At 47.9% G+C, this 27,878-nt stretch overlaps 2 protein-coding genes across 3 annotated transcripts in view; both read right to left on the bottom strand.

Annotated features, from left to right (window-relative positions):
• Positions 1-523: 523 nt before the first annotated feature.
• Positions 524-1,427, bottom strand: LOC142849459 (large ribosomal subunit protein uL30-like). Its single transcript, XM_075971631.1, has one exon. The coding sequence runs from the start codon at positions 1,402-1,404 to the stop codon at positions 589-591; it is 816 nt and encodes a 271-aa protein (XP_075827746.1). The 5' UTR covers positions 1,405-1,427; the 3' UTR covers positions 524-588.
• An 8,129-nt stretch (positions 1,428-9,556) lies between these two features.
• Clpb (ClpB family mitochondrial disaggregase) overlaps positions 9,557-27,878 on the bottom strand; it is a 122,348-nt gene continuing 104,026 nt past the window's right edge. For both annotated transcript variants that reach the window (XM_075971629.1, XM_075971630.1), the window contains 9 exons: positions 22,946-23,023; positions 21,784-21,839; positions 17,473-17,517; positions 16,847-17,008; positions 11,540-11,696; positions 10,910-10,983; positions 10,669-10,788; positions 10,410-10,514; positions 9,557-9,866 (listed from right to left, as the gene is read on the bottom strand). In XM_075971629.1, coding sequence (XP_075827744.1) covers positions 9,618-9,866; positions 10,410-10,514; positions 10,669-10,788; positions 10,910-10,983; positions 11,540-11,696; positions 16,847-17,008; positions 17,473-17,517; positions 21,784-21,839; positions 22,946-23,023 — 1,046 coding nt within the window. In that variant the 3' untranslated portion in view covers positions 9,557-9,617. The remainder of the gene's footprint in view (positions 9,867-10,409; positions 10,515-10,668; positions 10,789-10,909; positions 10,984-11,539; positions 11,697-16,846; positions 17,009-17,472; positions 17,518-21,783; positions 21,840-22,945; positions 23,024-27,878) is intronic.

Below are 27,878 nucleotides of genomic sequence, written 5' to 3'. Positions count from 1 at the left end.
GCTATCATTGGTGTTTTTTATTTTAGCCATTCTGACAGGTGTAAGATGGTATCTTAAAGTTGTCTTGATTTGCATTTCCCTGATCGCTAAGGAAGTTGAGCATGACCTTAAGTGTCTTTTGGCCATTTGAACTTCTTCTGTTGAGAATTCTCTGTTCAGCTCAGTGCCCCATTTTATAATTGGGTTGATTAGCCTTTTACAGTCTAGTTTCTTGAGTTCTTTATATATTTTGGAGATCAGACCTTTGTCTGTTGCGGGGTTGGTGAAGATCTTCTCCCAGTCAGTGGGTTGCTTTTCTGTCTTAGTGACAGTGTCCTTTGCTTTACAGAAGCTTCTCAGCCTCAGGAGGTCCCATTTATTCAATGAGGCCCTTAAAATGTCTGTGCTGCTGGGGTTAAACGTAGGAAGTGGTCTCCTGTGCCCATGTGTTGTAGAGTACTTCCCACTTTCTCTTCTATCAGGTTCAGTGTGTTCGGACTGATATTGAGGTCTTTAATCCATTTGGACTTGAGTTTTTTTTTTTTTTCAGTTTGCCAGCTGTGACTGTTTAGTAACTGACCAGATTACAAAAATACCATGGGCAACACCTTAGTTCATCCGTCTAATAAGCCTGTTTATCTGGTCTTCCCTGTTGCCAGCATCTCCACCTTCCACAAAATGAGTTGTCTTTTTCTTCATTCCACCTCGTGGAGAAGACAATTTGAAGGGCCACAGGAAGTTATTTGCTTCCTTGAAGCGTTTTCCAACTGTATAGATCTCATGAATTAGATCCTCCATGCAGATGATGCCGTATTTACCAAGAGACCGAGCAATCAAGGAATTATCTGTCAAGGCAATTCTCTTCTTATAAATTTTGCCATAGCCGCGTTTGTAGATGAGCTCTTTTACTGACTTCAGATTGGGGTACCCCCATGCAATGTATGGTTCCACAATCCTCAGCATGTTGATTGAAGCCTTGTTGAGCTTAACGAAGGTGCCGTTGAAGATCTGCCGCAGACGAAGAAGCTGCAACACCTTGCGCACCTTTGGGCTTACACCATTGATACCTCGGATTCTGATGACGAACGCCAGCTTCGGTTCTGCAGGCACATAGAAGTTCCCAGCTTTCCTTGCCATCCTGGCCATGCGAATCTCCGTCCGGTACATTTGCCTGTACTCCTTGTGATAGTACTTTGCCTTCTCATAGATGAGCTTCCTCTGGGCCCTTCGCAGTGACTTCAGGGCAATCTTCTTCCGAAGGCGCTTCACCTTCAACTCTGTGAAATTTCTTCGCTTTTTCTTCAGGGTTTCTGGCACAGCAGGAAGCTTCTTCTTCTTCAGGGTTCCTGGCGCAGCAGGAACCTTCTTTTTCTTCTGGGTTTCCGGTGCAGCAGGAACCTTTTTCTTCTCCGGCACAGCCTCCATGGTTCCAGGCGGAAAAAAAGAGCTGGACTTGAGTTTTGTGCATGGTGATAGATATTTTCATTCTTCTACAGGTTGACATCCAGTTTTGCCAGCACAATTTGTTGAAGATGCTCTCTTTTTTCCATTGTATACTTTTAGCTCCTTTATCGAAAATCAGGTGTTCATAGGTTTGTGGGTCTTCTATTCGATTCCATTGGTCGACTTCTCTGTTTTTATGCCAGTACCAAGCTGTTTTCAATACTGTAGCTCTGTAATAGAGTTTGAAGTCAGGGATGGTAATGCCTCCAGACAATCCTTTATTGTATAAGATTGTTTTGGCTATCCTGGGTTTTTTGTTTTTCCATATAAAGTTGATTATTGTCTTCTCCAGATCTGTGAAGAATTTTGATGGGATTTTGATGGGGATTGCATTGAATCTATAGATAGCTTTTGGTAGAATTGCCGTTTTTACTATGTTGATCCTCCCAATCCAAGAGCAGGGGAGATCCTTCCATTTTCTGGTGTCCTCTTCAATTTCTTTCTGCAAAGACTTAAAGTTCTTGTCATATAGATCTTTCACTTCCTTGGTCAGAGTTACCCCAGGATATTTTATGCTATTTGTGGCTATCATGAAAGGTGATGCTTCTCTGATTTCCCTCTCTGCTTCCTTATCCTTAGTGTATAGGAAGGCCATTGATTTTTTGGACTTGATCTTGTATCTTGCCACATTACTAAAGGTGTTTATCAGCTGTAGGAGTTCTTTGGTAGAGTTTTTGGGGTCGCTTATGTATACTATCATATCATCTGCAAATAACGAAAGCTAAACTTCTTCCTTTCCAATACGAATCCCCTTGATCCCCTTATGTTGTCTTATTGCTATTGCTAGACTTCAAGCACTATATTGAAGAGGTATGGAGAGAGTGGACATCCTTGTCGTGTTCCTGATTTTAGTGGGATGGCTTTGAGTTTTTCTCCGTTTAATTTAATGTTAGCTGTTGACTTGCTGTAAATAGCTTTTATTATATTTAGGTATGACCCTTGTATCCCTAACCTCTCCAAGACCTTTATCACAAAGGGGTGTTGAATTTTGTCGAATGCTTTTTCAGCATCTAATGAAATCATATGGCTTTTTTTCTTTCCGTTTATTTATATGGTGGATTACATTGATAGATTTGCATATGTTGAACCAGCCCTGCATCTCTGGGATGAAGCCTACTTGATCATAATGGATAATTTTTCTAATGTGTTCTTGGATTCGGTTTGCCAGTATTTTATTGAGAAATTTTGCGTCGATATTCATGAGTGAGATAGGCCTGTAATTCTCTTTCTTCGTTGGGTCTTTGTGTGGTTTTGGTATCGGGGTAACTGTAGCTTCATAAAAGGAATTTGGCAATGACTCTTCTGTTTCTATATTGTGAAATACATTACAGAGTATAGGTATTAGCTCTTCTTGGAAGTTCTGGTAGAATTTTGCATTGAAACCATCTGGTCCTGGGCTTTTTTTGGAAGGAAGATTTTTGATAACAGTTTCTAGTTCTTCGCGACTAACAGGTCTATTTAGATAGTTCACCTGGTCTTGGTTTAGCTTTGGTATATGGTACTTATCTAAAAAAATGTCCATTTCTTTTGCATTTTCCAGTTTTGTGGCATATAGGCTTTTGTAGTAAGATCTAATGATTCTCTGAATTTCCTCTGTGTCTGTGGTTATGTCCCCCTTTTCATTTCTGATCTTATTTATTTGCGTGTTCTCTCTCTGTTGTTTAATTAGTTTGGATAGGGGTTTGTCGATCTTGTTGATTTTCTCCAAGAACTAACTTTTTGTTTCATTGATTCTTTGGACTGTTTTCTGTTTCTATTTTGTTGATTTCCGCCGTCAGTTTGATTATTTCCAGTCTTCTACTCCTCCTGGGTGCGTGTGCTTTCAGGTGTGCTGTTAAGTCCCCGATGTATGCTTTCTCCGTTTTCTTTAAGTGGGCACTTAGTGCTATGAACTTTCCTCTTAGCACCTGAAATGCTTTTTGTGGCGAGGTGTGGTGGTGCACACCATTAATCCCAGCAGTGGGAAGGCAGAGGCAGGCGGATCTCTCAAGTTCAAAGCCAGCCAGGTCTACACAGTAAGATCCTATTTTAAAAAGTACAAAAAAAAATACACAAAAACCCAAGCCACAAAACAAAAACCCAAAACCCAACCATCCAAACAAAAGCAAACCAACGCAGGAAGTTTTCTGTGGTGCTAGTGACTAGACACAGCCTCACACGGCTTAGTGATCGCTGTCACACGCCAGCCCAACAGAGCCATCTAGAGCCAGTGTTCCTAGACAGCCTGATACTGCGAAATCATAAAAAAATATTTCCCCATACGCTGGTTATATCTAATTCATACTCCTAATCTTGGATTTTCATTTTTGGCCTTTTTTGTTGTTGTTTTGTTTTTAAGTTGCTTATTGTTTTGCTTTTTTTGTTTTATTCTTTTCTCATACATCCTGACCACAGCACATACACTAAAATTGAACAATATGGAGAAGATTAACATGTGGTTGACATGCATTTTTGGCCTTTTTCTGGGTTCTCTTTTCCTTTAGCTGGCTCAGGAAATTTTCCCTATTTAACTTACTCTTTCAGCTAATTCATGAAGATCCATCTGCATCAGCTTCCTCAGTGCTGGGATTATAGGTGAGACCCCACACTTGGCTAGTTAATTGTTAGTATTATGATTATTTTCTTTTGCAGTTTTTTTTTTGAACTCACTGATCTGCCTGCCTCTTCTTCCCAAGTGCTGGAATTAAGGGCATGTGCCACCACTGCCTAGCGAGTTAATTTTTTTTATCTTATTTTTTCCTCCTAAATTTCAGCTTTGATTGTCCACTTTCTGCCCATTTCTTAAGATTTTTTTTTTAAATTATTTTTTATTTTATGTGCATTGGTGTTTTGCTTCTGTGTGTGTCTGTATAAGGGTGTTGGGTTGCCTGAAACTGGAGTTACAGACAGTTGTGAGCTGCCATGTGGGTTCTGGGAATTGAACCTCTTAACCACTGACCCATCTCCCCAGTCCCTATTTAAGATTTACTTTAAGAAAACGTTCAGGTTTAGATGTCTTCAGCGTTTTTATTTTAATGGGTATGTTCATGAGTTCGTGTGTGCACCAAATCACAGGAGCCCGTGGGAGCCAGAAGAGGTTAGGATTCCCTGGAACTGGAGTTTCAGACATGTGGGTGCTGAGAATGGATCCAGGTCCTCTGCAAGGGCTTAAGTACTCTTAATGGCTGATCCATCATTTTAGCCCCTAAATGTTTATTTTGCCTCCTCACCGAATCTAAAACAATCAGTACACTCCTCCTGCCAGAGTGCCCGCCCTCTCCCCCAGGGATTACAGGTTTGACCCAAGCTCTGCTCAGCCTTTTCTCTTTGCACCACAGTCATGAACGACAGGACCCTCCATGGGATGCCTGCTGTCACCTTGCTCTGCTTGCTCAGATCACCCCTGGTGCGTCCCACTTCCTGGCTAACAATGAATAAATAATATCATCTAATATTCCTGGGGCGCCTGGGTGCATGCTGGCACCGTGACATGGCAGGTTCTGTGCCGATTAAGCCAGACAGCATCTGCCCTCTTGGAGCTTGCGTTCTAGTGACAAAGACTGACCACAGAACAAGAGGGGTAGGCAGGCTGAGCAAAGCCAGGATGTGCTCCAGTCCTGGACGAGAGCACAGTGTAACCAAGCAAAGGTCTATTCTGTTCCCCATGCTACAACCAGGAAGATAGCCAAGGGGTTTCCAGGCACAACAATGATCTAGTTTAGAGTTTAATTCCAGTTGTTTTTGTCCACAATTGATTATCCAATAGAATAAGGCATAGGGATGTGCACTGCCCAACTGACTTAGAGCATCTAAGGGAGTGGTCCCCAACCTTCCCGATGCTGTGATCCTTTAACAGTTAGAGCATCTAAGGGAGTGGTCCCCAACCTTCCCGATGCTGTGATCCTTTAACAGTTAGAGCATCTAAGGGAGTAGTGCTCAACCTTCCCGATGCTGTGATCCTTTAACAGTTAGAGCATCTAAGGGAGTGGTCCCCAACCTTCCCGATGCTGTGATCCTTTAACAGTTAGAGCATCTAAGGGAGTAGTGCTCAACCTTCCTGAATCTGTGATCCTTTAACAGTTAGAGCATCTAAGGGAGTGGTCCCCAACCTTCCCGATGCTGTGATCCTTTAACAGTTAGAGCATCTAAGGGAGTGGTCCCCAACCTTCCCGATGCTGTGATCCTTTAACAGTTAGAGCATCTAAGGGAGTAGTGCTCAATCTTCCCGATGCTGTGATCCTTTAACAGTTAGAGCATCTAAGGGAGTGGTCCCCAACCTTCCCGATGCTGTGATCCTTTAACAGTTAGAGCATCTAAGGGAGTGGTCCCCAACCTTCCCGATGCTGTGATCCTTTAACAGTTAGAGCATCTAAGGGAGTGGTCCCCAACCTTCCCGATGCTGTGATCCTTTAACAGTTAGAGCATCTAAGGGAGTGGTCCCCAACCTTCCCGATGCTGTGATCCTTTAACAGTTAGAGCATCTAAGGGAGTGGTCCCCAACCTTCCCGATGCTGTGATCCTTTAACAGTTAGAGCATCTAAGGGAGTGGTCCCCAACCTTCCCGATGCTGTGATCCTTTAACAGTTAGAGCATCTAAGGGAGTGGTCCCCAACCTTCCCGATGCTGTGATCCTTTAACAGTTAGAGCATCTAAGGGAGTAGTGCTCAACCTTCCTGAATCTGTGATCCTTTAATACAGCTCCTCATGTTGTGGTGACACCAAACATAATGTTTTTAGTTTTTTTGTTTTCCAAGATAGGGTTTATCTATGTAGCTTTGGAGGCTGTCCTGGAACTTGCTCCATAGACCAGGCTAGCCTTGAACTCACAGAGCTCCACCTGCCTCTGCCTCCCAAGTGCTGGGATTAAAGGCATGCACTACCACCACCTGGCCCATAAAATTATTTTTGTTGTTACTTCATAACTGTAATTTTGATATTGTTATAATCATAATGCAAATATCTGCTATACAGGATGGTCTTAGGCAACCCCTGTGAAAGGGTCATTTGACCCCCCCCCCCCAGAGGGGTCCCAATCTACTGCTCTAAGGGCAGTCTGACACCACAGAGGAAGAAAAGGAAAGGAACCGAAAAGGAATAGTAAGGTTTTAAGAAAGCCACTGCATGTGCTGGAGCAATGGCCCAGTGGTTAAGAGGTCTAGCTGCTTTCTCAGAAGACCAGGTTCAAATCTCAGCACCCACATGGTGGCTCAATAGTGTCTGTAACTCTAGTTCCAGGGTATAAAACACTTTCTTCTGGCCTCTAGATACATACATGCATGCAAAACACTAATACACATAAATCTAAAAAAAAAAGGCTGCCACACATTACAGTATTAGATTGGACTATAGGCACCACTTGGAACTCATGATTTTTTCATAACATAGATGAAGGGATAAAACCAGACATATGTATATGCATGTATCTTTAGTTCCTGGTGCATCTGCTGGGAGGGTCTGGACACCACGAACATCCCTGGTGTCCAGATCTTACTCTTGAAGTATCAATAAACCAATGGTCCATACAATAAAAGGAGACAGGAGTCTTGGAGAAATGGCAGCTGTGCTTTGGAGACGGTGAGTGAGCCCAGAAGTCTATGGTGCTGGAACATGAGGCTGTGAGGCTTGACACAAGGGCAGAGCTGAAGGAGCCAAGCAGGGCTGCACCATCAGCACTCTTCCTACTACAGTACAGCCAACGCATGTCATAACTGGATATATGAGGTAACAGTCTTTAGAACAGAACACCCATTAATAGATACAGATGAATAAGGACGGCAAAGTCGTCATAAGGAATACAGTAAGCACAGCAGTAAAACAGCTAAGCGAGATGAACACAACACTAAGAAAAATTCTACATATGTGACATCCAAACAGCCTCAAGTTATCTTCCCAGAACATTTTATCCCTTTTTAAATTTATTACTAAATAATGTGTGTATGGGGGCATTCATGCTACTGTATGTGTGTGGAGGTCAGGGGACAAATTTTTTAAAGATTTTATTTATTATGTATACAGTGTTCTGATGCACACCAGAAGAGGGCACCAGATTTCGTTACAGATGGTTGTGAGCCACCATGTGGCTGCTGGGAATTGGACTCAGGACCTCTGGAAGAACAGCCAGTGCTCTTAACCTCTGAGACATCTCTTCAGTACACAGAGGACAAGTTTTTTCAAGTTGGTTCTCTCCTTCCATCTTTATATGGGTTCCAGGGATTAAACTCAAATCATGAGGTTGTGCAGCAAGCTCCTTAACCTGCTGAGCCATATTACAGCCCCCTCCCCCCTTGTTTTGACAGGGTCTCACTGTGTAGCTCTGGCTGGCCTGGAGCTCACTCTGCAGACCAGGCCAGTCTAGAATTCATAGAGCTCTACCAGCTTGGCTCTTTCTATTTGGAGACAGGGTTTTACTATGTAGCTTAGACTGGTCTAGAACTCACTATGCAGCAGATGGTAGCCTCAAACTTGTGACAATCCTACCTCGACTTCTCAGTTGCTGGGAGTCTAGGCATAAGCCAATATATTTGGCTTGATTTCATTTCCAGAGGAAAACTATTTATTTATATATACACTTATTTTTTTTAAATATTTATTTATTTATTTATTATGTATACAATATTCTGTCTGTATGTGTGTCTGCAGGCCAGAAGAGGGCACCAGACTCCATTACAGATGGTTGTGAGCCACCATATGGTTGCTGGGAATTGAACTCAGAACCTTTGGAAGAGCAGGCAATGCTCTTAACCACTCTCCAGCTCCCTATATATACACTTATTTCTGTGGTGTTGGGAATCAAACCCAAGCCCTCATGCATGTTAGGCAAGGTCTATTACTGAGCTACACCCCAGCCTGAAAGTTTACAATTTTACAGTAGAGAATCCTTCCACAGACAATCCTAGTCTCAAGATTACAGTTACCAGTGCAAGTGCTAGGAGCGCAGGGCAGACAGCTTCTGTGGTCACCCTGCTAAGGATGCAGACCTCAGTCTCATCAGTGACATCAGACAAACCCAAGCTGAAGGACTGTTTAAAAACGAGCAAGGACACAGAAACTGCCTCAGGCAGACAGGAAGAAGAAATGGAAAGAAAAGGCAATGTGGGGTTTCGAGAGCTCGCGGCAGTGTGCGTCTCCCGGCCCTGGTCTGGTCATTACCCACACTGAATGACAGGAGGAGAGGCCGACTGAAAGGTGTCAGAGGGGAGGGGGAGAATTTTCTATAAGTCTAAACGATTTCAAAATAAAAAGGAGAATAAATTACTGAGGTAGAGATGAGCAGCTGCCTGGGGAGCTGGGGACACCCAGAGCTCGTCACTCATGCTCTGGCCTGGCCATCTTGTCCTGACATTCTTCTGTGACCCTATCTCTGCACCCTGGTGGACAGAGGGCTCGACCCAAATCCTGCAGGAAACTACCGGTGGCTTCTGCCAGGTCTGTTGTATCCTGCCTGGCTGGGCTGAAACACACACGATGTCATGCTGTCCGCAGTGGACATGGCACACTGAGTTACCAGCAGGCTCATTCCTGACTCACTCGGCTGGGACAGCAGTTGAGAGACAGCGCTGAGGCACACTCCACGTCCACCTACATGGAGCCTGACCCTAACCTTGCTCCCATACAGCTTTCCAGTACCTGTACTGCCAGCCTGCTGAGTTTGGTCACCAGGGAGCACAGTCCCATCCCAGAGGATGGCAGGAACCACTCAGACCTATGGGTGCCCTACCCTGGCTTAGTCATAAGGCTGGACTCCAGGGCGGGCACGATAGAGAGCTACGGGCATGGGAAAGAGACAGCTGTAGACTGCAGAGCCTCGTGCTTGGAGCTCTTGCCTTCCTCCACCCCCATGGGGACACCATGGGAACGCACTGCGTCAGCACAAGCAGAGGTGCACAACACCGCCTGGCCCTGTCTTCTTCCAGCCACACTTGGTTTCTGTTGCCATGCTTCTGATCTTCTGGTGACATGGAATGGAGTCCGCACTCAAGTGCAGACCAGGCCTTCCTGTTCCTCACTCGGAGATCACAACAGACCATGAACCTCACAACCAAGAAGGCAGGGGAGGGCCTGGGCCTTGGGGAGGCATGAGGGGACGGCATGTCAGTTGCCATGTCACAGCAAGGGGTCTTTATTAGATGTTCAGGGTACACACAGGCAGGCGGATGCTAGATGGTGTAGCACACCTTTTCAGGGTGGAGTGGTGCCCGGATGTCCAGTTTGCGGGTCTTGCTGTCCTTATCAATGATCTCCAGACGCAGTGTGGGCGGACGCTTCTCAGCCTTGGGTGAAGGCAGGTCAGGGCTCTTGAGGAGCTGCTTGTCCGAGTCCTCCACGGTGATGCGCAGGGTGCAGCCCCCTGGCAGTAGGTCCTGCTCATAGGCTGCTGCCAGCTGGTTTACCACACGGCGCTCTACCTGCAGGTGAAGGAAGGTGATAGGGCCATCACTGCCTTAGCCTGCACCCGACCTGCAGCTTCAGCCAGGAGCTGGCCTCTATGGCTTACTGTCTGGGCAAGTCACAAACCTCAGAGCCGTAGTTCTCACTTGCAAAGTGAGCTTTAATGGCAACTAGCTTACCAGGAACTGCTGAAGGCTCCATGGTGTTAGTTTTCGGAGTCTCTCAGTCCAGGTCCTTCTAATGAGGATTCATACTTATTCACCCTGCTTAGAGACTAGTGTTTTGTTTTGTTTCTGAGACAGGGTTTCTCTCTGTAGCCCTGGATATCCTGGAACTTGCTCTGTAGACCAGGTTGGCCTTGAGCTCAGAGATCTGCCTGCCTCTGCCTTCCACCTGACTAGAGACTAGTCTGAATTGATCATTTTTTATTTTTAGTTCTGAAGGGGCTTCTGTTCACTGTTGGTATGGATAATTTCAGGGAGACCGGCTGAGCATGGAAGCCAGGGCACCAGGGGGGAAGGTGTAGAGGTTCCGTGTTTGTCTCAGGCCTCTGTGCTCACCTCATGCTTGATGGAGCGGGCGCCATAGTGGACATTGTAACCATCAACCAACACATCTGCCACCTCGCGGTCCCACAGCAGTGTGATGTTGTGTCTCTGCTTGGCCTGAGGTGGGTCAGAGAGAGGACTGTCTGCATGTTGCCCAGTACCTTCTAGCTCTAGGCACAATTGGTCCGCAGGGGCCTTGAGAGACCGTGCCCCCAGGACCACTGGCTCCAGATATCTTATCCCCACCCACAGGCAGTCAGTCCTCTCTTACTCTCTTGGCCCAGAAGTTCAGTTCCTTGTTGACCAACTGGATAAGCTCTGAGTGGCAGAAAGGGAGGAAGTAGACAATCTCATTGATCCGTCCCAGAAATTCATCTCTCCGGAAGTGAGCCTGCAGAGACAGGTAAAGGGTGGAGGCGCTCAGTGACAGTCAGGTTGTTTCTGGACCAATGGGGGAGACAGGGACTTCCGTACTTCTAGAGCCCCAGCAGGAAGCCAAAAGAAAACCTCACTTTCAGAATGGGACGGATCACATTCTCCTTGAAGTTCTTTGAGATGGTGATCTTGTCACTCATCTGGACGTCCCCTGTGAAGACAGATCATAAAGTACTTAGCTATCACACTCAGGACCTCTGGGGCTGTGCTGGCCCCAGGGAAAAGCCTGGGCTTCTGTTGAGTGCATGTAGCCACAGTCTGAGGTCCCAGCCTTGTCCTGAGCACCTAGCTGACTTCTGAGGCCCTTTGGCTTGCAGATGCCACAAAGCACTGACTCAGGTTTGGTTGGGTTGGGGCAGAGACAGCTCTGACCCAGCAAAGAGGCCCAGGCTCTTCCAGGAGCAAGGCAGAAGCGGCCTCTCTCTGATGACATCTCCATGACCCTTGTACGTGAGGCCTCGCCCACTTCCCCAATTTCTGACCCATTGAATATGTGTCTCCCTGGTCCCTAGGGGGGTGGGGTGGGTCTGAAGCCGTCCTGTAAACTGGTGGACCCGGGCTTTCCTGAAGGTGGGGCACTATCTCTTGTCCCCACTGCTCTCTGGGATGATGCCTACTTTCTACTCTAAGGGTTTCAGTTCCATTTCTGCCCCAGATATGCCTGTGCTCAGATCACCTCCCTGGATCGCCCAGGCCACACATCATACCAAGGTTTTCGGCAATTCGATTTCGGCTCATCTCCAAAGCTTCCTGCCTCAGCTGTAGTGCATGCTGGGCGATCTCATCACTGGCTACATTGGAAGTCATGATAAAGATGGCATCCTTGCAGTCAATGGTCTTCCCCTTGCCATCTGTCAGGCGGCCCTGGGAAGGATGAAGCTGGTAGCTGGGTAGGCTCCATCAGACAGCTGTTCCCCAAGTCCCTCTGCTGCTGCCTCCCACTCTAAGCTCTCTGGGGATATGACTCACATCCTGATGGGCTTTACCAACCGAGGCCTCCAGGTGAGGTGCCCCTACTTTTGGCACCTAGCATTCCTGGCTTCCAGTGGCCAGTCTCACTCCCAGTCAAACACACTTCCTTTGGAGGCCTATTGTGTTGGAACTTTCTGAGCCTTCTCATGATCCTGGCCTAGAAGGTCAGTGAGATCAGGAAATAATCATGATGATGATGATGAAGGAAAGCCTTGGTCACTGCAGAAGTGCAGGGGAGGGCATCTTAGAGGATGATTATCAGGACCACACATGGTCATTGGTGAAGGGCAAATGGTTAGACAGCTGTTACTCCTGTCGCTAATGACATCTGCTAAAGTCAGGCAGCTCTTATTTTTACAGTGTACACTATGCACGTGTGGGTGCCAACAGAGGTCAAAAGAGGGCACTAGATCCTTTGGAGTGGGAGATACAGGTAGCTGTGAACCCGATGAAATGGCTGCTAGGAACTGAAAAGCAAGCACTCTTAGTCATTGCCTAATTGCCTGCGTATGTATGTATGTATGTATGTATGTATGTATGTACGTATGTATGTATCCATCCATCCATCCATCCACCCACCCATCTAGCTATCATTCATGTATGTATGTATATATGTATGTATGTATGTACGTTTGTATGTATCCATCCATCCACCCACCCATCCATCCATCCATCCATCCATCCATCTAGCTATCATTCATGTATGTATGTATGTATGTATGTACGTATGTATGTATCCATCCATCCATCCACCCACCCATCTAGCTATCATTCATGTATGTATGTATGTACGTATGTATGTACGTATGTATGTATCCATCCATCCATCCATCCATCCACCCACCCACCCATCTAGCTATCATTCATGTATGTATGTATGTATGTATGTATGTATGTATGTATGTATGTATGTATCTATCTATCTATCTATCTATCTATCTATCTATCTATCTATCTATCTATCTATCTATCTATCATTTAATGACAGGGTCCCATGCAGGCATGCCTAGCTTCATACTTATTATAATATAGTTGATGATGAACTTGAACTCCTGATGCTCCTGCCTCCATTTCCCTAGTGCTGGGGTTACAGGTGCAGACCACCATATTCAGCTATCTTTGGAGTTGTCCTCCATGCTGGCAAGGAGGAATAGATGGCGAGGTTCCTCTAAGCACTTTGGGGATTTTTTTTTTTTTTTTGAATTTTCAGTTCTTTCCAGAAGTGACATTGAGGAAGCCATCTCTCTTAGAGGCAGGCACACAAAAGAACAGGAAAAGGAGCAAAGGGAAGAAATAGGAATAAAAGTACAGGGTTCTGAAAGTAGCCAGGTGAAAGGAGCAGAGGCCTGGTCATCTGTACACTAACAATGGACAGTTGTGACAGCAGTGGCAGGGCGCACACAGGCAAGGGCACTGTCACTGCAGTGTTCTACTCATCCAGGACCCATGAGGAGAGGCCAGGCTGCTCATCACTGTCCAGGGTCAGTACCTGGCCCAGGCGTCCAGCACTCCGAGCCTCATGCCCTCCTCACTGGCTTTCTAGGCCAAACTTAGTTTGAATCCTTTGCTTCTTACTGGAGACAAGTGTGAGGGAGAGGGAGACAATCCCTGCCTGGAGTTGTCTGAGGTACGACAGAATGAGAGAACATGGCCCTGGGGACAGATCACTGAGCTATGGTGGGCTCCTGCTCCAGCCTAAACCTGTCACCACGCTTTCCCCTTCCCTGATGGCACGAGAATGAGTCAGAGGTAGTCTCTGCTTCTACAGTCTGTGCACTGGCAAGAATCCCTAGTGCTGGGCCTGCTTTCAGGGCTTGTTCCTGTTCCTTGCTTTTCAGTTCCGGCCCCCCAAAGAGGAGGGCAAGGGAAGCAGGGTCAGTCCTTGAGCTCTCTGCTCTTGCCCCAGTTCACTGGCTCTAAGATGACGGAGTCAGTGGGGGAGCCAAGTCTGCGTGCCTGCATGACATGGCCAAGCATGTACCTGGCACCTCACTGTGTGTGGTCCACACTGGCTTTTCAAGCCCATCTCTGAGGACTGGGTTCATGCACTGCTGTCCCGGACCTAGCAATAACCCAGCAGCAATTTCAATGTGAGAGACCAAAGCTCTGCTCATAACTGGGCCTCAGGATGGATCCAGGTGGCCAGGGGAGCAGGTGCAGTGCACACTTAACCCAAAGGTGACTTTCAGCACTCACACCTCAGTTTTCTTGGTAATTCAGATGTGTTCCAAAGATGAAACTGTCCTTGTCCTTGTCCTGGCTGGGGTGCAAATCTCGCCCCAGGCTTATGGGCTGCCCGTCTTCCCAGCCAATAATTAGGGTTAGGATCATTATGAATCCTCAATGTCCAGGATTTTCTGGGACTTCTATGCTGGGCTATAGTGCTGTGTCCATGGGAGATAAGCCAAGTATTCAGGTGCTTTGGTAACTGCCATAGAATTCTTGATTTTCTCAGGGCAGGCTTGGGAGGACAGACCTGGTATGGTTCCAGGGACTTCTATCACCCCAAAGTCTGAACCCCGTGCCCCTAACTGCTGCGCTTGTTACTGTCCCTGGGCACAGCTCCCACCTCAGCATCCCGTCCACTCAGCTCATCATTAGCACCGCAGGCTGTGCCCCGCTGCCCTGCACAACACCTCATGAATAAAGACAAGAGCTACACTCTGGGGACTGCCTATCACTGGGGTGAGTCCTGATTCCCTCCCTGAACCTTCTCTGACTCGTACTAAGCTCACAGTTTAATCCCTCACTGTTCCTGTGCCACAGAACCCTGCTGAGATGGACGTGGCCTCCCTTGAGGCCTCTGTTAGCCTCTGTGCTGAAGGAATCATGAATTGTAGCTTTTGGCCAGAGTGTCCCTAAATTCTGGAGTAGCTATGGGTGGTTCATATGCATCACATTATTAGCCACAGCGACTCCCCAGGCGTCCCCTTCCTACACGTGAGAGTCTCCATCTGTTGCTTGGTCCCCAGGCGTCCCCTTCCTGCACGTCAGGGTTTCTATCTGTTGCTTGGTCTGCAGATTTTCTTGCTTCAGGTCATGGCCCGGTGCTGGCCAGAAATCGGCTCATGTGGGCACCACTCTCTCCCCACAGGCAAATGTCTAGAGCTTTCTACATCCCATGGAAGCTGCTTTAGGCCAGGTGCTGCAGGTACAGATGGATTCTTTAGCACTTGTGCACACATGCCAAGGATGGAACCAGGATCTGCAGAATGCCGGGCAAGTCTGAGGCTCCTTCTAGCTGTGTGTCCTTGGCTACCTCATCTGTGCTCTCCACCTGACGGCACTGTGGCACTGTGGCGAGCTGCAGACCCCTGAGGCTTCGGGGGTGTCAGCTTTCTCCTTTCAGCCCTTCTCTGTGTTCACCTCATAAGCACATGGTCGTATACATATTTAATCCTAGTACTTGGGGGGCAAAGACAGGTGGGTCTGGGTTTGAAGCCAAGTTCCAGGACAGCCAAGACTACACTGCGGAAACCCTGTCTCAAAAACCAAAATTACAGTTAGCCCACAGCGTTTGCTGGCCTGGGGGCTGGTGAAGGGCTGAAGGGCACCAGCTGAAGCCCCGCCCTCAACAAGCATAGCAGCTCCAACTGAGGGCATCACAAACTAGCAGACTGGGCTCTGTGCTAGAGCTTCCTAATAGGCCTTTAGTGGAGCCCTGTGGCAGGACAGGGGCAGACTGGCCTTCCCATCTGGCCGGAGTGTTTGCCTTTCCCCCAGGTGTGCTGTCGTCCTGCAGAGGACGAAGGGCCAGTCACCCGAATGTACTCGGGCATGTTGGTGGAAGGCAGTTGCAGCTGGTAGGGAGGGACATTTGGATCCTGTGACTTGGTGCCTAAGTTGTTAATTGCTCTTGGAGAGTCTCTCCCTGTGCCTCATGGGGCACGGGAAGCAAAGCTGGAGGGGACCAAAGACCAAAGTGACCCCATCTGCACACGATGCCAGCTAGTACAGCTCTTAGCATCTCCTGGTAGGGCAGGGACCCTGAAATGGGTAGAGCCTGCCCTCTCACGGAGACAGGCACAGGGTCACATGTATCCACAGAGCACCCCCGTCTTCACAGAAGCTCTGTCGCTGTGCACTCACCATCTATACCTTCTCTGAACTTTGGTCTTTTTGCCTGTAAAAAAATCAGCTAATTTCTTCCTAGCTATCACAGTAACCAGCAAAGATGTCTGTAAATCTTTACTAGAGGTACACATCAAATGCACCAAGAAAAGCAAGTTCTTGTTGGGCAGTGGTGGCGCACACCTTTAATCCCAGGAGGCAGAGGCAGAGGCAGAGGCAGAGGCAGAGGCAGAGGCAGGCTAATCTCTGTGAGTTGAAGGTCAGTCTGGTCCTTGGAAGCAAGTTCCAGGACAGGTTCCAAAGCTACAGAGAAACCCTGTTTCAAAAAAAAAAAGAGAGAGAGCAAGTTCTTATTTCTAGCTCACCCTAACTAGTGGAAGGACTGCCCAGTCTGTAAGGAGATGGGCCCTATGAACACCAGTCACACAATTTCATTACAAATAACGTGGCTGTCATTTTAAAAAAACTAGTGCAGACCCAGAAAACTGGCTCAGCAGTTAAGAGTACTGGCTACTTGTCCAAAGGACCCACGTTTGATTCCCAGAACCCACATAGTAGTTATTATTTGTAACTTCTGATGCCCTCTTCTGGCCTCTGTGGGCAGCACGCATACACACATGCACGCAATACTGCAACCTCCAACCTCCTTGTTTGTCACTGATATCTAGAGATGAGCAGTGACAATTATAAAGTCAGTCAGGAGCAGGGCTAGACCTAAACTTCCTGTCTCCCTCACCCCTACCCTATGGCACCTCAGGAAGGCAGCTTGGGAGCCATGAAATCTGGTTGGTTTCCTTTCAAGTGCCTCACTTGGGCCTGCCGAGAGGGGATGGAGTCACACTGCCAAGTAACTAAGTATACATGGGAGGAGAGAAGATCAACCAGACAGGCTCTGGGCCTAGGCTCCTGCTGCCCGCAACCCCCATTAATGCTGTGTCCCTACTCTTCACCTTGGCCTAGTCTGCTCTTACCTCATCAAACAGCTGCAGCATAATGGTGAGCACATCTGGATGGGCCTTGTCCACTTCATCGAAGAGGACAACTGCATTGGGGCACTGTTTCAGCTTCTTGGTCAGTTGGCCACCCTCTTCATGTCCGATGTAGCCTGGTGGAGAGCCAATAAACTTGGCTACCTGGTATAGGGCAAAAACATATTAGGAAGGTCTCTCTCTGTCTCTTTCTCTCTTTGATAGGGCTTTTCTCTATAGCCTTGGATGTCCCAGAACTTGCTCTACAGACCAGACTCTGAAGACTTAACTTGAAATCAGAGATCGGCCTGCCTCTGCCTCCTGAGTGCTGGGATTAAAGGTGTGCGCCACCACCGTCTGGCTTCTTTTTGTGTTCTTAGCCTACAATGTGTTCCCAATGTGGGAAGATGGCTGCATGCAGTATTAACAGGGCCAGTTTCCTTCAGAACAAATGTGGTGTAGAAGACATTACTGACTCTATTGTGCATGTAACCCCCATGCCCCAGGACAGATCCTAGGGCTGCTGATTTTACTGGAAGCCAAAGGCTCGACTGACAAGTCAAACAAAACACAAAAGTAGCCATGACAACAGGCCCTCTTAGCCACACTTCCCTGAGACTTTGTCTCACCTCATGTCGCTCCTGGAACTCAGACATGTCGAGCCGGATGAAGCCCTGCATAGAAAAAAGCAGGAGGTCTGTCAGTGTGAGACAGGCGGCAGGGGAAGGACCCAGGCCAGAGCCCTCAACTATCCTAGGTCTTTAGGCCACAGTAGCTTGAGATGTCTGCCATCCCAAGTGCACTTTCTGTTTTCACTCACTCTCCCTCCTGACACCTTCATTTTCTACCTTAGCAAGGCAGCTCACATCTCTGCCTTCTGAAATATGGTTCACCATGTCCTTCCCTCAGGCAGCTTCTACTGGTCTCCCTTCCCACATTCTCAGAGGGTGTTCCACACGCACTCAGAACTGATGCTCTCATCTCTGAGGAGCAGCTGTCTGAGCGGAGTCGGCAGCACCAGCGAAGATGAAGGACAGGGCTCCATAGCTCCTGGACTTTGCAAGGCTGTGGGACAATAGCTATTGTTTCCATTCTTCCCCCTTAGGTATCTATGATGACCCTGCAGGTCTCCTCTCTCCACCACGGGCAGGTGGCTCAGAAAGTAGCCCTTTAGGGAGAAGGCCACAGTTAGTGCCAGGAAAGAAGGTAGAGAAGCCCTTCCTTGTTACGGGCACCTGGCTACTGAAAACTTCTGCTCTGCTCTCCTTCCCGAACTCTTATAGAATGTACAGTGCTGCTGCTCCAGGAGCTGAGGGCACAGCAGGACACTCAGGAGACGGCATGCACAGCTGTATTCTGGCCAGACATTCAGCAAAGTGGTCTGAGTTATCTGTCCTGTCACTGTACAGAGGTACAGGCTGGAGGGAGGTGCTCAGACCCAGCGCTGTCACTGACTGTGGTTTTAGCCCTCCAGCCAGTCTCTCTTGGGCAACACTAGGCTCTTGACTCCTCTCCGAGTCAGCTGGGGCCTACGAAGGAAAGGTCTTAGAAAGACTATTATTAAGGCTATGTGGGGTGGGGACTGCTCTCAGTTCATAGGGCATGAGCAACATTTCCAAGAGCATCTCATCAGCTCATTCATAGAAGCTTCTGGAAAGGTTCAGAGTGCTGACCACGAGAGCGAAAATCTGGAAGAGAGTCATAGACACGCTTCTGATAACAACAGCTCACATCTGTTAGGCTTGCTACCTGCCCAACAATGTCCTGAGGAAACTACTACTTGTCTTAGAACTATAAGCCTGTGGTAAGCAGGAAACGAAGGTCAGGCAGGCTTTGCTGTTAAGTTTTTAATTATGACAAGTACTGTGCTTCATTTCCTCCTCTTCCAACCAGCTGGGTTCTCAAAAGACTTCACTTGGAAGGCTCAGAGGTTTGTGCTCAGAAGGGCTGTCCCAGGGCTCAGAAGGTCCAGAGCAGTGGTTCTCAGAAGTCTTCACTTGGAAGGCTCAGAGGTTTGTGCTCAGAAGGGCTGTCCCAGGGCTCAGAAGGTCCAGAGCAGTGGTTCTCAGAAGTCTTCACTTGGAAGGCTCAGAGGTTTGTGCTCACAAGGGCTGTCCCAGGGTCCAGAAGGTCCAGAGCAGTGGTTCCTATGCCAAGGGATCTCACCCCAGCTACTCCGGAGTCTATTTCAGAGTCTTGCTAAGCAGCTTGCACAGGTTTTTGGGCTTAATATTCTTGGCTAGAATCTTTCTGGTTACATGTGACACCCCCTGCCCCCGGGTTTCTCTGTGTAGCAGCTCTGGCTGTCCTGGAACTAGCTTTAAACTGGCCTTGAACTCACGGAAAACTGCCTGCCTCTGCCTCCTGAGTGCCGGAGACTAAAGGCGTGCACCACCACTGCCTGTTTGGTGACATGTGACTTTAACCTGGTGCTGTGTACACAGTGAGATAACAGCAACCAAGAGCTCATCCAACAGGTACTGACTGCACTCTAGGTAACGCTCTGAGAAATGGCGGTCACCATTTGCCATCACTGTCTCAGTGATCTAATGGGCTATGGAGCATTACGGAACCTACTACGTAGACACTGGTGAAACAGAGTCTCAGCCAATTCCACAGGGGAGGAGACCAAATACTAGTTCTTACCCTGTAACCATACAGACACTAACACTCAAAAGTCTTTTGGGCTCTAGTACCTGACCTTATGACGACATCACAGAACAAAGGTTCTTTCTCAAGGATTATTAACTCTGATGAGAGCTAACAAGGCTGTCTAGCCGGGGCGAATTAGTGCAGAAGCCGAGGGAAGGAAAGCCAACAAGCGCACAGTGGACCTGCTACCAATGTACAGCTACAGACAATGTCTTGTGAGGCGGTGAGGCACTAGCGTCTCTTCACAAACCAGTAAAACGAGGAGCAGAGAGGCAGGCCAGCGCTCAGTTCAGTTCATGAGCCACCTTGGGTGGCACAGGAACACAGCTCCTGCCTGTGATGACCCATGGGACACAGGGCTCAAACCCAATACTTTTTGCTTTATGGAGTGTCCAGGAGGTGCCAGGAACACTGGTTAGTCAGCTTACAGTCCAGGGTTCTCTTGGATTTTGAAGGCATGCTTCAAACATGAATGTTCCATGGGCAGACAATGTTTATGTAAACACATTCTGTAATGAGTTGGCCCAGGGGACTGCACAGATCAGGGGTTTTATAGAAGAATCATCTAGGATTTAGTAAGTGTTTGGGGGGGGGGGGCTGTTAGGCACCTCATTTTCCTTTGTGAAACATTTCAACAGTTTAAATCCTCACTCCAGAGCAGCAGAGAATATGGTACTAAGGAAAGAGCGGAAGGCTGAACTCCGGGTTCACGCCTCTACTGCAGGGCTTCAGTTCTCTCAACTAAACAGCAGACCTAAGTCAGCACCGCGCTAAGCTCCTCACAGGGTCAGGTGAGCACACACAGCAGGAGGACACTGCTGGGGACAGGAGAAAGGTGACGCTCAACACAACCTTAGACACAGAGCTGGAGAGTTCTGCCTGAGAAAACAGCTGGAACTCCAGTCGAGGGTCCCTGGCTCTGGAGCTGGGTGCACCATAGATCACTGTCAAACAGCAGGTGTAGGCATGTGCTGATGGAAGACACCATCCCACCTGGGGACACCCTGAACGGGAGTAAACTCTGTCTCCTATTTAGATGTTCTGCCTAGGAAGTACCCGTATCACCGGTCTTCTGCTAGGGCCCCTCCTTTCTACAGCAGCAAATCAGCAGATACTCTCCTATTTCTAGTGTATATGAAGATATATTAAGACAGCATGGATAAAGAGATTATAATTTGTAATTAAATATTAACCTTTCTGATAGTATTAAAATTAAGCCACTCAGAATTCTTCATCCCTAATCAGGTGGTTCCTGCCCGTAACTGTATCTTTCCTAATAGTCTTGTAGTTTATGGCCCTTTCCAGAGTGCTAATTGTTTCAATCGCTGCCAACCTGATGAACTGTCTAAAGCTGCTGTTTCGGTTGGAGAACATCAGCATGCCACACACTTCTAGCCTGCCTGTCCGGCTAGTGGGTCTGCCAGAGACGAAGGTTTACATTTTTCTACTAGCTGATCCACAGGAGACGCCCACAGAGCCTGGCTCCAAGGATCCTCAGAGAGGTGGCAAGGGAGCAGGGGCCACAAGGGATAGAAGTTCAGGACTTGACTGCTGGGCTACATGGCTGGAAAGGGCCTAAGCAACTCTTCTTTGCATGTGGAGGGTGGGGAAGTGGGGAGATGTTCATGAAACCAGGCAAGCGCACTGAAGTCTTGGGCAACCTCTTGGAAAAGGGAAACTTAGCCTTAATGTTGGGAAGATATTTAGCTTTGAGTATTTTGTACTGTCAGCAAGGACTGATTTTTCAAAAGCATCCCTGTCACCCAAGGCCTTTAAAAGCCAGGTGTGGATAAATGGAGCTGGGAACGGCTCTTTGCTGGGGAGAGCCAATGGCTCTGGGCTACAAGAAGGAGCAGAGAGGCAGTCCCAGTTGAGGGCACAGGCTAGAGAGAGACACGGCAGACACCACACGATCCCTACTTGTTTTCTCCAGTGCCTCCCGAGGTTCCTGTAGCACAGCCCTACCTGACTAACACTGAGCTAGCCTGAGCTCCTGCAGACAGGGCCTCAATATAATACACACTGTTAGCTTGGCATGGGCCGGGTGCTCAGCTACGTGTGGATGAAATCTCATCTATTTCTCCCAAGAGTCCTAACTCAGGCCGGCTAAAGATGGCCATTTTCATTCCACAGCTGCAGAAACTACGGCATGAAGAGATGATTCCTGGAGCCAGTCCCGGCTACAACCGAGGCCTGTTTCTGGGGCCAGGGCCAGCTCTTCAGGACAACAGTCATGAACAGCAAGGTTTCCCTGGCTTGTTGACTAGACCTTGGTCTTAATTCCTTACCTTTTTGGCATCTTTGTGCATATACTTGGCAGTCTGCTTGGCCAGTTCAGTTTTCCCTAGGAATAAGGGGATGAAGTGGATCAGGCCCAGGCAATGGTCTTCGGCGTCAAAGAACACTAGGGCCAGGAGTGGTGGCTCATATCTTTGATGCCAGCACTCAGGAGGCAGAGGCAGAGGATCTACATAGTGAGCTTCAGGACAATTAGGACTATGTAGAGAGACCCTGTCTTAAAAAGTTAAAAAGAACACTAGGAATACATGGACCCTGACAAGTACTCCTACGGATAGGGAGCTGAGATTCAGAAGCTCTCCCAAAATTGGTCACCCAGAAAATCAATGGCGAAGTTGGGACCACAATGAAAGTCTGGACTGTCTCCCAAGGGCTTTTCTCTGTAGCAGCACTCTCAGAGTGGGGACAGGCAGGAAGACTCATAAGCCACTCATCCTCTGGAGCTCAGCACAAACCGCATCTCTTCTTGGGTGCCCTGCTTATGGCCTCTTGCTCTGCATCTCTTGCACACACTCAGGATCCAGCCATTCAGCTATATCCTGAAACCTCGAGCCAAGAAATGGCTGAGGAGGATAGAGTACTTCCCATGAGCTCCACAGATGATCTTGTGGCAAAGTGGTATCTTGGAAGGGCCATCTAGAATGATGGTAAAGCCACTCTGTGGGTACATAGGGCTTCATGATCAGGGTTATCAACTTTTTGGGATCCGAGGAGAGTCAGATCCATGAAGTTGCTGGGAGGGGAAGAGGTTGTGGTTAGACCACAAGACAGGTGGAGGAAAGGCAGAGAATTATCTCAGAGGGTACAGCCCAGTTGACTACTAGAACAGTTTTCTTGAGCTCCCCAAAGGTAAGCTGCCCCAAGTACAGATCATGTGCCAGGCAATTAAGGTGGTTCAGTTGTCCCCAAAGGGAGCCCTGGGGATGCACAGTACGTGGGCCAGGGATAACAGGACCCAGTGGTCTGGTGCATCAAGTAAATTCACCCTTGAACCACGACAGGGGAAGGAGTAGAAATTCCAGCTCTTGGTAAATGGAACATGATTAAGAAGCCTAGGTCTTCTTTTCTTGGTAGCTCTGTAGTCTGGGCAGCTGTTTCTGGAGCTTCTCCAGCTCTTCTGCCCCAGTGGCTAGCCGATCTGCCTGCGATTACCTATTCCAGATGATCCCAAGAAGAGGAAGACCAGAGGGTGCTCCTCATCGTACCAGCCATTCTCCTTCCTCCGGATCGCTACGGCCAAACACACAACACGGGATGGGGAGGGAGACAGATAAATCAATGACACAAAAGGCAGGATAATTATCACTAAGTATACAATATGTTTTACTGCTCTGTGCCCACTCAAAGTCCTCACTACCATTAGTGCTGCCTAATCTGATTAGCTGGCAAGGTCCCTAGAGACACCTAATCAGGTTAGCATGGATTTGGAAAGCTGCCCAGAGCAGATTTCGGATAAAGTTTTCCAGGATGAGCACTCAGCGTTGCTAGGGAAACGGAGAGGCGGGTGGATGGTGAATGGAGGTGAAGGGGGTGGGGGACTGGTGAAGGAGAATCTGAGAGGAATGTTAACTCTCGCTGGTCACCCCTCTATCACTTGGGGAAGTAGAGGGAAGATTTTATGGTGATGCCTCTAGGGGCCCAGGGAGGTGCAAGATTTGGGCTGTTTCCCATTTGGGGAAACCAATGTCTGCTCTGTTGTGATTTAAGAAGTGGAAACAGCTAAAAGCATTTCTGGGGCCAATCAAGGGTAGTGTAGAGCTTGGGGTCCATCTCTGCTAACTCTGGAAGGCTGGGGGTGAGGAGTGGAGCAGATCTGCACTAAGTTCTTGAGGCTCTGCTTCAAGGGCTATGCATGAAGGTAAAGAAGCTGAGTCTCAGTACGGAGTGGGAGAATCAGGCTTCAGGTGGGACAAGGCAGGACCGTAATAAGAGTATTCTAGGTACAACTGGAAACTTGTATTTATTCAAGACCCACAAAACACTGAAGGAAAAGGATTTTTAACTCCATTATCTGGAACAGGAAACAGAAAGATGGCTAAAGAGACTTGTTTAAGTCACACAAGAGTTTCTTCTTTCCCCAAACTTGTCTTTATTAAAAAAAAAATCCCAATACAGCTGCTGTAAGAAGCGAGATCGAATTTGGGTTGCACTAACAGAGACACTGATGTTAGGAGCAGGAAGAGGACACAAGAGGACAGAGCACTGTGCACCATCAGGGTCTGTCTGCAGATGGAACCGTGTGTCTGCTCTGGTCCCCAGAGTGTCAGGAAAATAAGAGAAGGACATATGTCAGAGCACAAGGCCTGGAAACTTACTCAGTGGAGAAGTCAACAGGCCTAGGGATGTGCCTGCCCATCTCGAGGAGTCAAGCTCCCGAGTGTTATGCAGTTGAGTCTCAAAGCAGCTGCAGAAATGATGACAGATCTCGGGGGCTGACGGGATCTGCAGAGGTGGCTGGCACAAAGTGAGGAGGGCAGAGGATGATGACATGAACACAAGGGATGGGTAGGAGCCGACCGAGTCTGGACAACCTGTCTAAGGCTTTCAGGCCTGTGCTTGTCATCTTCCTCACCTTCCAGCAACAGATGGAAGCCGTGCAAACCCATGGAATCCAGACTAGCCACCTGTGTTGCCAGGAGTTGCTCCTGGAGAAGGGGCTGGGGAAACGGCCTGATTGCTCCCCTGGGCTGGCATCTGGATCTGCTCTAACTGGCTGCTTGGGACTGTCTGAAAGGCTGGTCAGGAATACTCAGAGACCTCATAGGCCTGGACTGAGGGCTATATATCTATATCTATATCTCTATATCTATATCTATCTATCTATCTATCTATCTATCTATCTATCTATCTATATATATATATATATAAATATATAAATAAAGGCAGGGCTGAGAAAAGGTCAGCATTCTCCCAAAAGCTGGCAGAGATAAGAATCTGTATTGAGAACAGAGGAAGCCCGGAGCAGGGTTAGGCTTTGTATATCTGGGGAGGCAGAAGGACCCAGCATCACTCAGACAGGTGGTATGACCCCCTCAGGCAAGGTATCACATTTGTGAGGTTCTGCTCTTGGCTGTTCTTTTGGGGTAGCGTCCTAGCCCATTGCTGGGCTGTGCAGCACAAGAAAAAAAAAAAAAAACAACTCACCATGGAGAATGTGGAATTGAATTACGCCCGGGGCCATCTTTCCCCTCCTCCCTAATAATGCACCTGGGGGAGAGCTCTTTATAATGCCAGGCAGACTCCACTGCACAGCTGTCCCTGGTCAATTCTGCCAGACCCAGGGCATGAGTTTGGGGTGGGCCTGCTCTGGGGTCCCTCTGAAACAGGCGAAATGCCAACCATTAAACAATTATAACTCTGGATATTTCTAATAATATCTGAAGAGAAAAACGGCCAAGCAGATGGAGTCCGACAGAATGAAAAATGAAGGCGGCCAGGAAAAACTGGAAAAGGCGAGAGCCCCAGGGTGTGTGTGGCTGGTTGGGTGGCTAAGGTCTAACTAAGGCTGGGGAGCCTGGAAGAGTCCTGCACAGAGGCCAGATGAAAACATCCATGTGGCCATGGTGCTGATGGCTCTTTCTGTGGCTCAGCAAATGTGCAACTTACTTGGCTAGAGCTTTATAACTTGTATCAGTAACGTCACATTTCCTCACTGTGATTATATGGGGCGAGATGGGCAGGGAAGGTGATTCCTGTTTTATAGATAAGAATATATAAACATACACACACACACACACACACATACACTAGGAAACCCGCTCAGGTTCATAGGAACATAATCAGAAGAGCATACACTGTGTTAAGAGCACAGCAAAGGAAGTCAGTTCTCCCAGCCCTGACTCACTCTCAAAGTGTTCTCTCTGTAGTCCTCCAATCTGCACACTCAGCCATTCAGGACACTGTCCCCGGTCCTGTCTTTCCCACTGTTGGCTCTCTCCATAGTGCCAGGGGTGGGGGCAACTCAGAAGCTCCTCCCTAATGCCCCCTTAAAAGCCCAACTCTGCAAGTTCCAACCATGTGCTTCCGCTCTTACAGGCCATGCCAGTGCACATCTGCTTGTGTCTGTCTCTTCTAGATGTCTTTTCCTGCCTAGGGCTTTTACTGTGAGGCCACTGAAGGATGATCTGTACCAAGTCTTCAGGGTTAATTCCACCAAAATGGCCAATCAGTTCTCTGGTGTGTATTCATTTACAGGGTGGCGTGGTAGAGGTGATGAGTTAGGAGGAGCTAGCCTGGAGTCTTGTGCCTGACTCAGTAAAACACCCATTCCTTTAGAGTTCCCATTTCTTCACTTCTGCAGTGAACACAGACTCATACACTGTCGGCTCTGATGAAGAAGGGACTCGGTGCTCAGGAGAGCAGGAGAAGGCTGCGGACAGGGCAGTGACTGGGTGACAGGAACAGGGACTGGGTGACAGTAACAGGGCTGCGGAGGGAGCAATGGTGGCAGTCAGGTCGGCATTTTAAATTTTTCTATTTTTTATTTCCTTTCTTATTTTTTATTTATTTATTTATTTATTTATGTTTTTTGAGACAAGAGTTTCTCTGTATAGCCCTGGCTGTCTTGGAACTTGCTCTGTACACCAGACTTCAAATTCAAAGAGATCCACCTGCCTTTGCCTCCCAAGTGCTAGAATTAAAAGTGGGAGCCACCACGAACTGCCGTGGTGTCAGCATCTTCTTTGAGACAGGATTTCTCCGTGTAGCCCTAGCTGTCCTAGAATTCGCTTTGTAGACCAGGCTAGCTTTGAACTCCTGAGTGCTGGGATTAAAGGCATGTGCCACTATGCCCAGCTAGTGTCAGCATTTTTAAATATCCTTCAACAGTATAAGAATCTCAAGACGTATGTACTGTCTCTGCTTCATACAGGAGGAAATTAAAACCAGACATGGGAAAACAATGTAAGGTGTTTTCTTCTGCTAACTGCCCTTGTATCTGGAGGAGAAAGTGCCCTCACCTCAATTTGTTCTGGGGAGGTCGGTGCTAGACACTTTGATTCCTTGGGATTATTGCAACTAAGCCCTCATCGGTTTGATGGCTTAATGTTTGTTGACTAAATTAATTCTTGGTATTTCTGGGACTGTAAAAAGGAAGGCCGAGTCTCCAACTCCCATTTTATAGAGGACAGTGTGGCTGGGAGAGACTCAGTTCTGCTGGTGGTTTCTGCCACCCTGGAGAAAGGTTTCTGGTCTCTTTTTGAGCTCTTGAGGAGTCCTATGCATTCTTTCTGCAAACAAGCTTTACCATTCACTTGGCACACACTGTCATGAAGACTGAGGGCTCTGGATGGGACGGTGTGCCGGGAGTATGGCGGAGCATCCATGACTGGATGGCATTCATACTTGAGCATGAGGTAGAATAGGACATTCTAAGAAGGCTCTGATGTGTGAAAAAGCAAAGAGAAGAAAGAGCTGCCTCCTCTCAGCCCAGGATTCTGCTTCCATTCAACTGAAGGTTCTGGGGCAGCCTGGCTAGCTGACTCATATTTCCTGAGAATTCTTTTTATTTTTAAATTTATTTATTTTTTTGAGACAGGGTTTCTCTGTGTATCTCTGGCTGTCCTGGAACTCACTCTGTAGACCAGGCTGGCCTTTAACTCACAGAGATCAGCCTGCCCCTGCCCCCTTGAGTGTTGGGATTAAAGGCATGCGGTACTATCGCTTGGCTTAAATTTATTTTTATTTATGTGTGTATGCCATGTAGGCAAGTAGCTGAAGGCCAGAAGAGGGTGTCAGACCCCTGAAGTTGGAATTACAGGCAGTTGTGAGCCACCCAATGTGGGTACTGGGAACTGAACTCAGGTCCTCTGTAAGAGCAGCCAGTGATCTTAATTGGCGAGTCATTTCTCCAGCCCCTCTGGTTAAGTTCTTAGGTCTCATGTGAGAGGATTTCCAAAGTAACCGAGAACACAGCTGTTCCATGCTGTGGCATCTCCTGTGGAACCAGCTCTTCAGAGATGCTAGTGGCTCAGAGTCACCCTTGTGTCTACAAGCGGTATCAACACGGGCTCTGTCTTCATTCACCTTTGTACAGCTGTGACCCAACCCCGGGAAACAGCTGACACAGGTGGTAGGTCCTGATCTC

This window comes from Microtus pennsylvanicus, chromosome 5 (assembly GCF_037038515.1).
Source record: "Microtus pennsylvanicus isolate mMicPen1 chromosome 5, mMicPen1.hap1, whole genome shotgun sequence".
NCBI classification, from domain to species: Eukaryota; Metazoa; Chordata; class Mammalia; order Rodentia; family Cricetidae; genus Microtus; species Microtus pennsylvanicus.
Note: the sequence above shows the minus strand (reverse complement) of the source record. Positions and strands in the feature narration are given on the sequence as shown.

Coding starts and splice junctions, on each gene's coding strand:
- LOC142849459 (XM_075971631.1), bottom strand. CDS start 1,404: ATGGAGGCTGTGCCGGAGAAGAAAAAGGTTCCTGCTGCACCGGAAACC.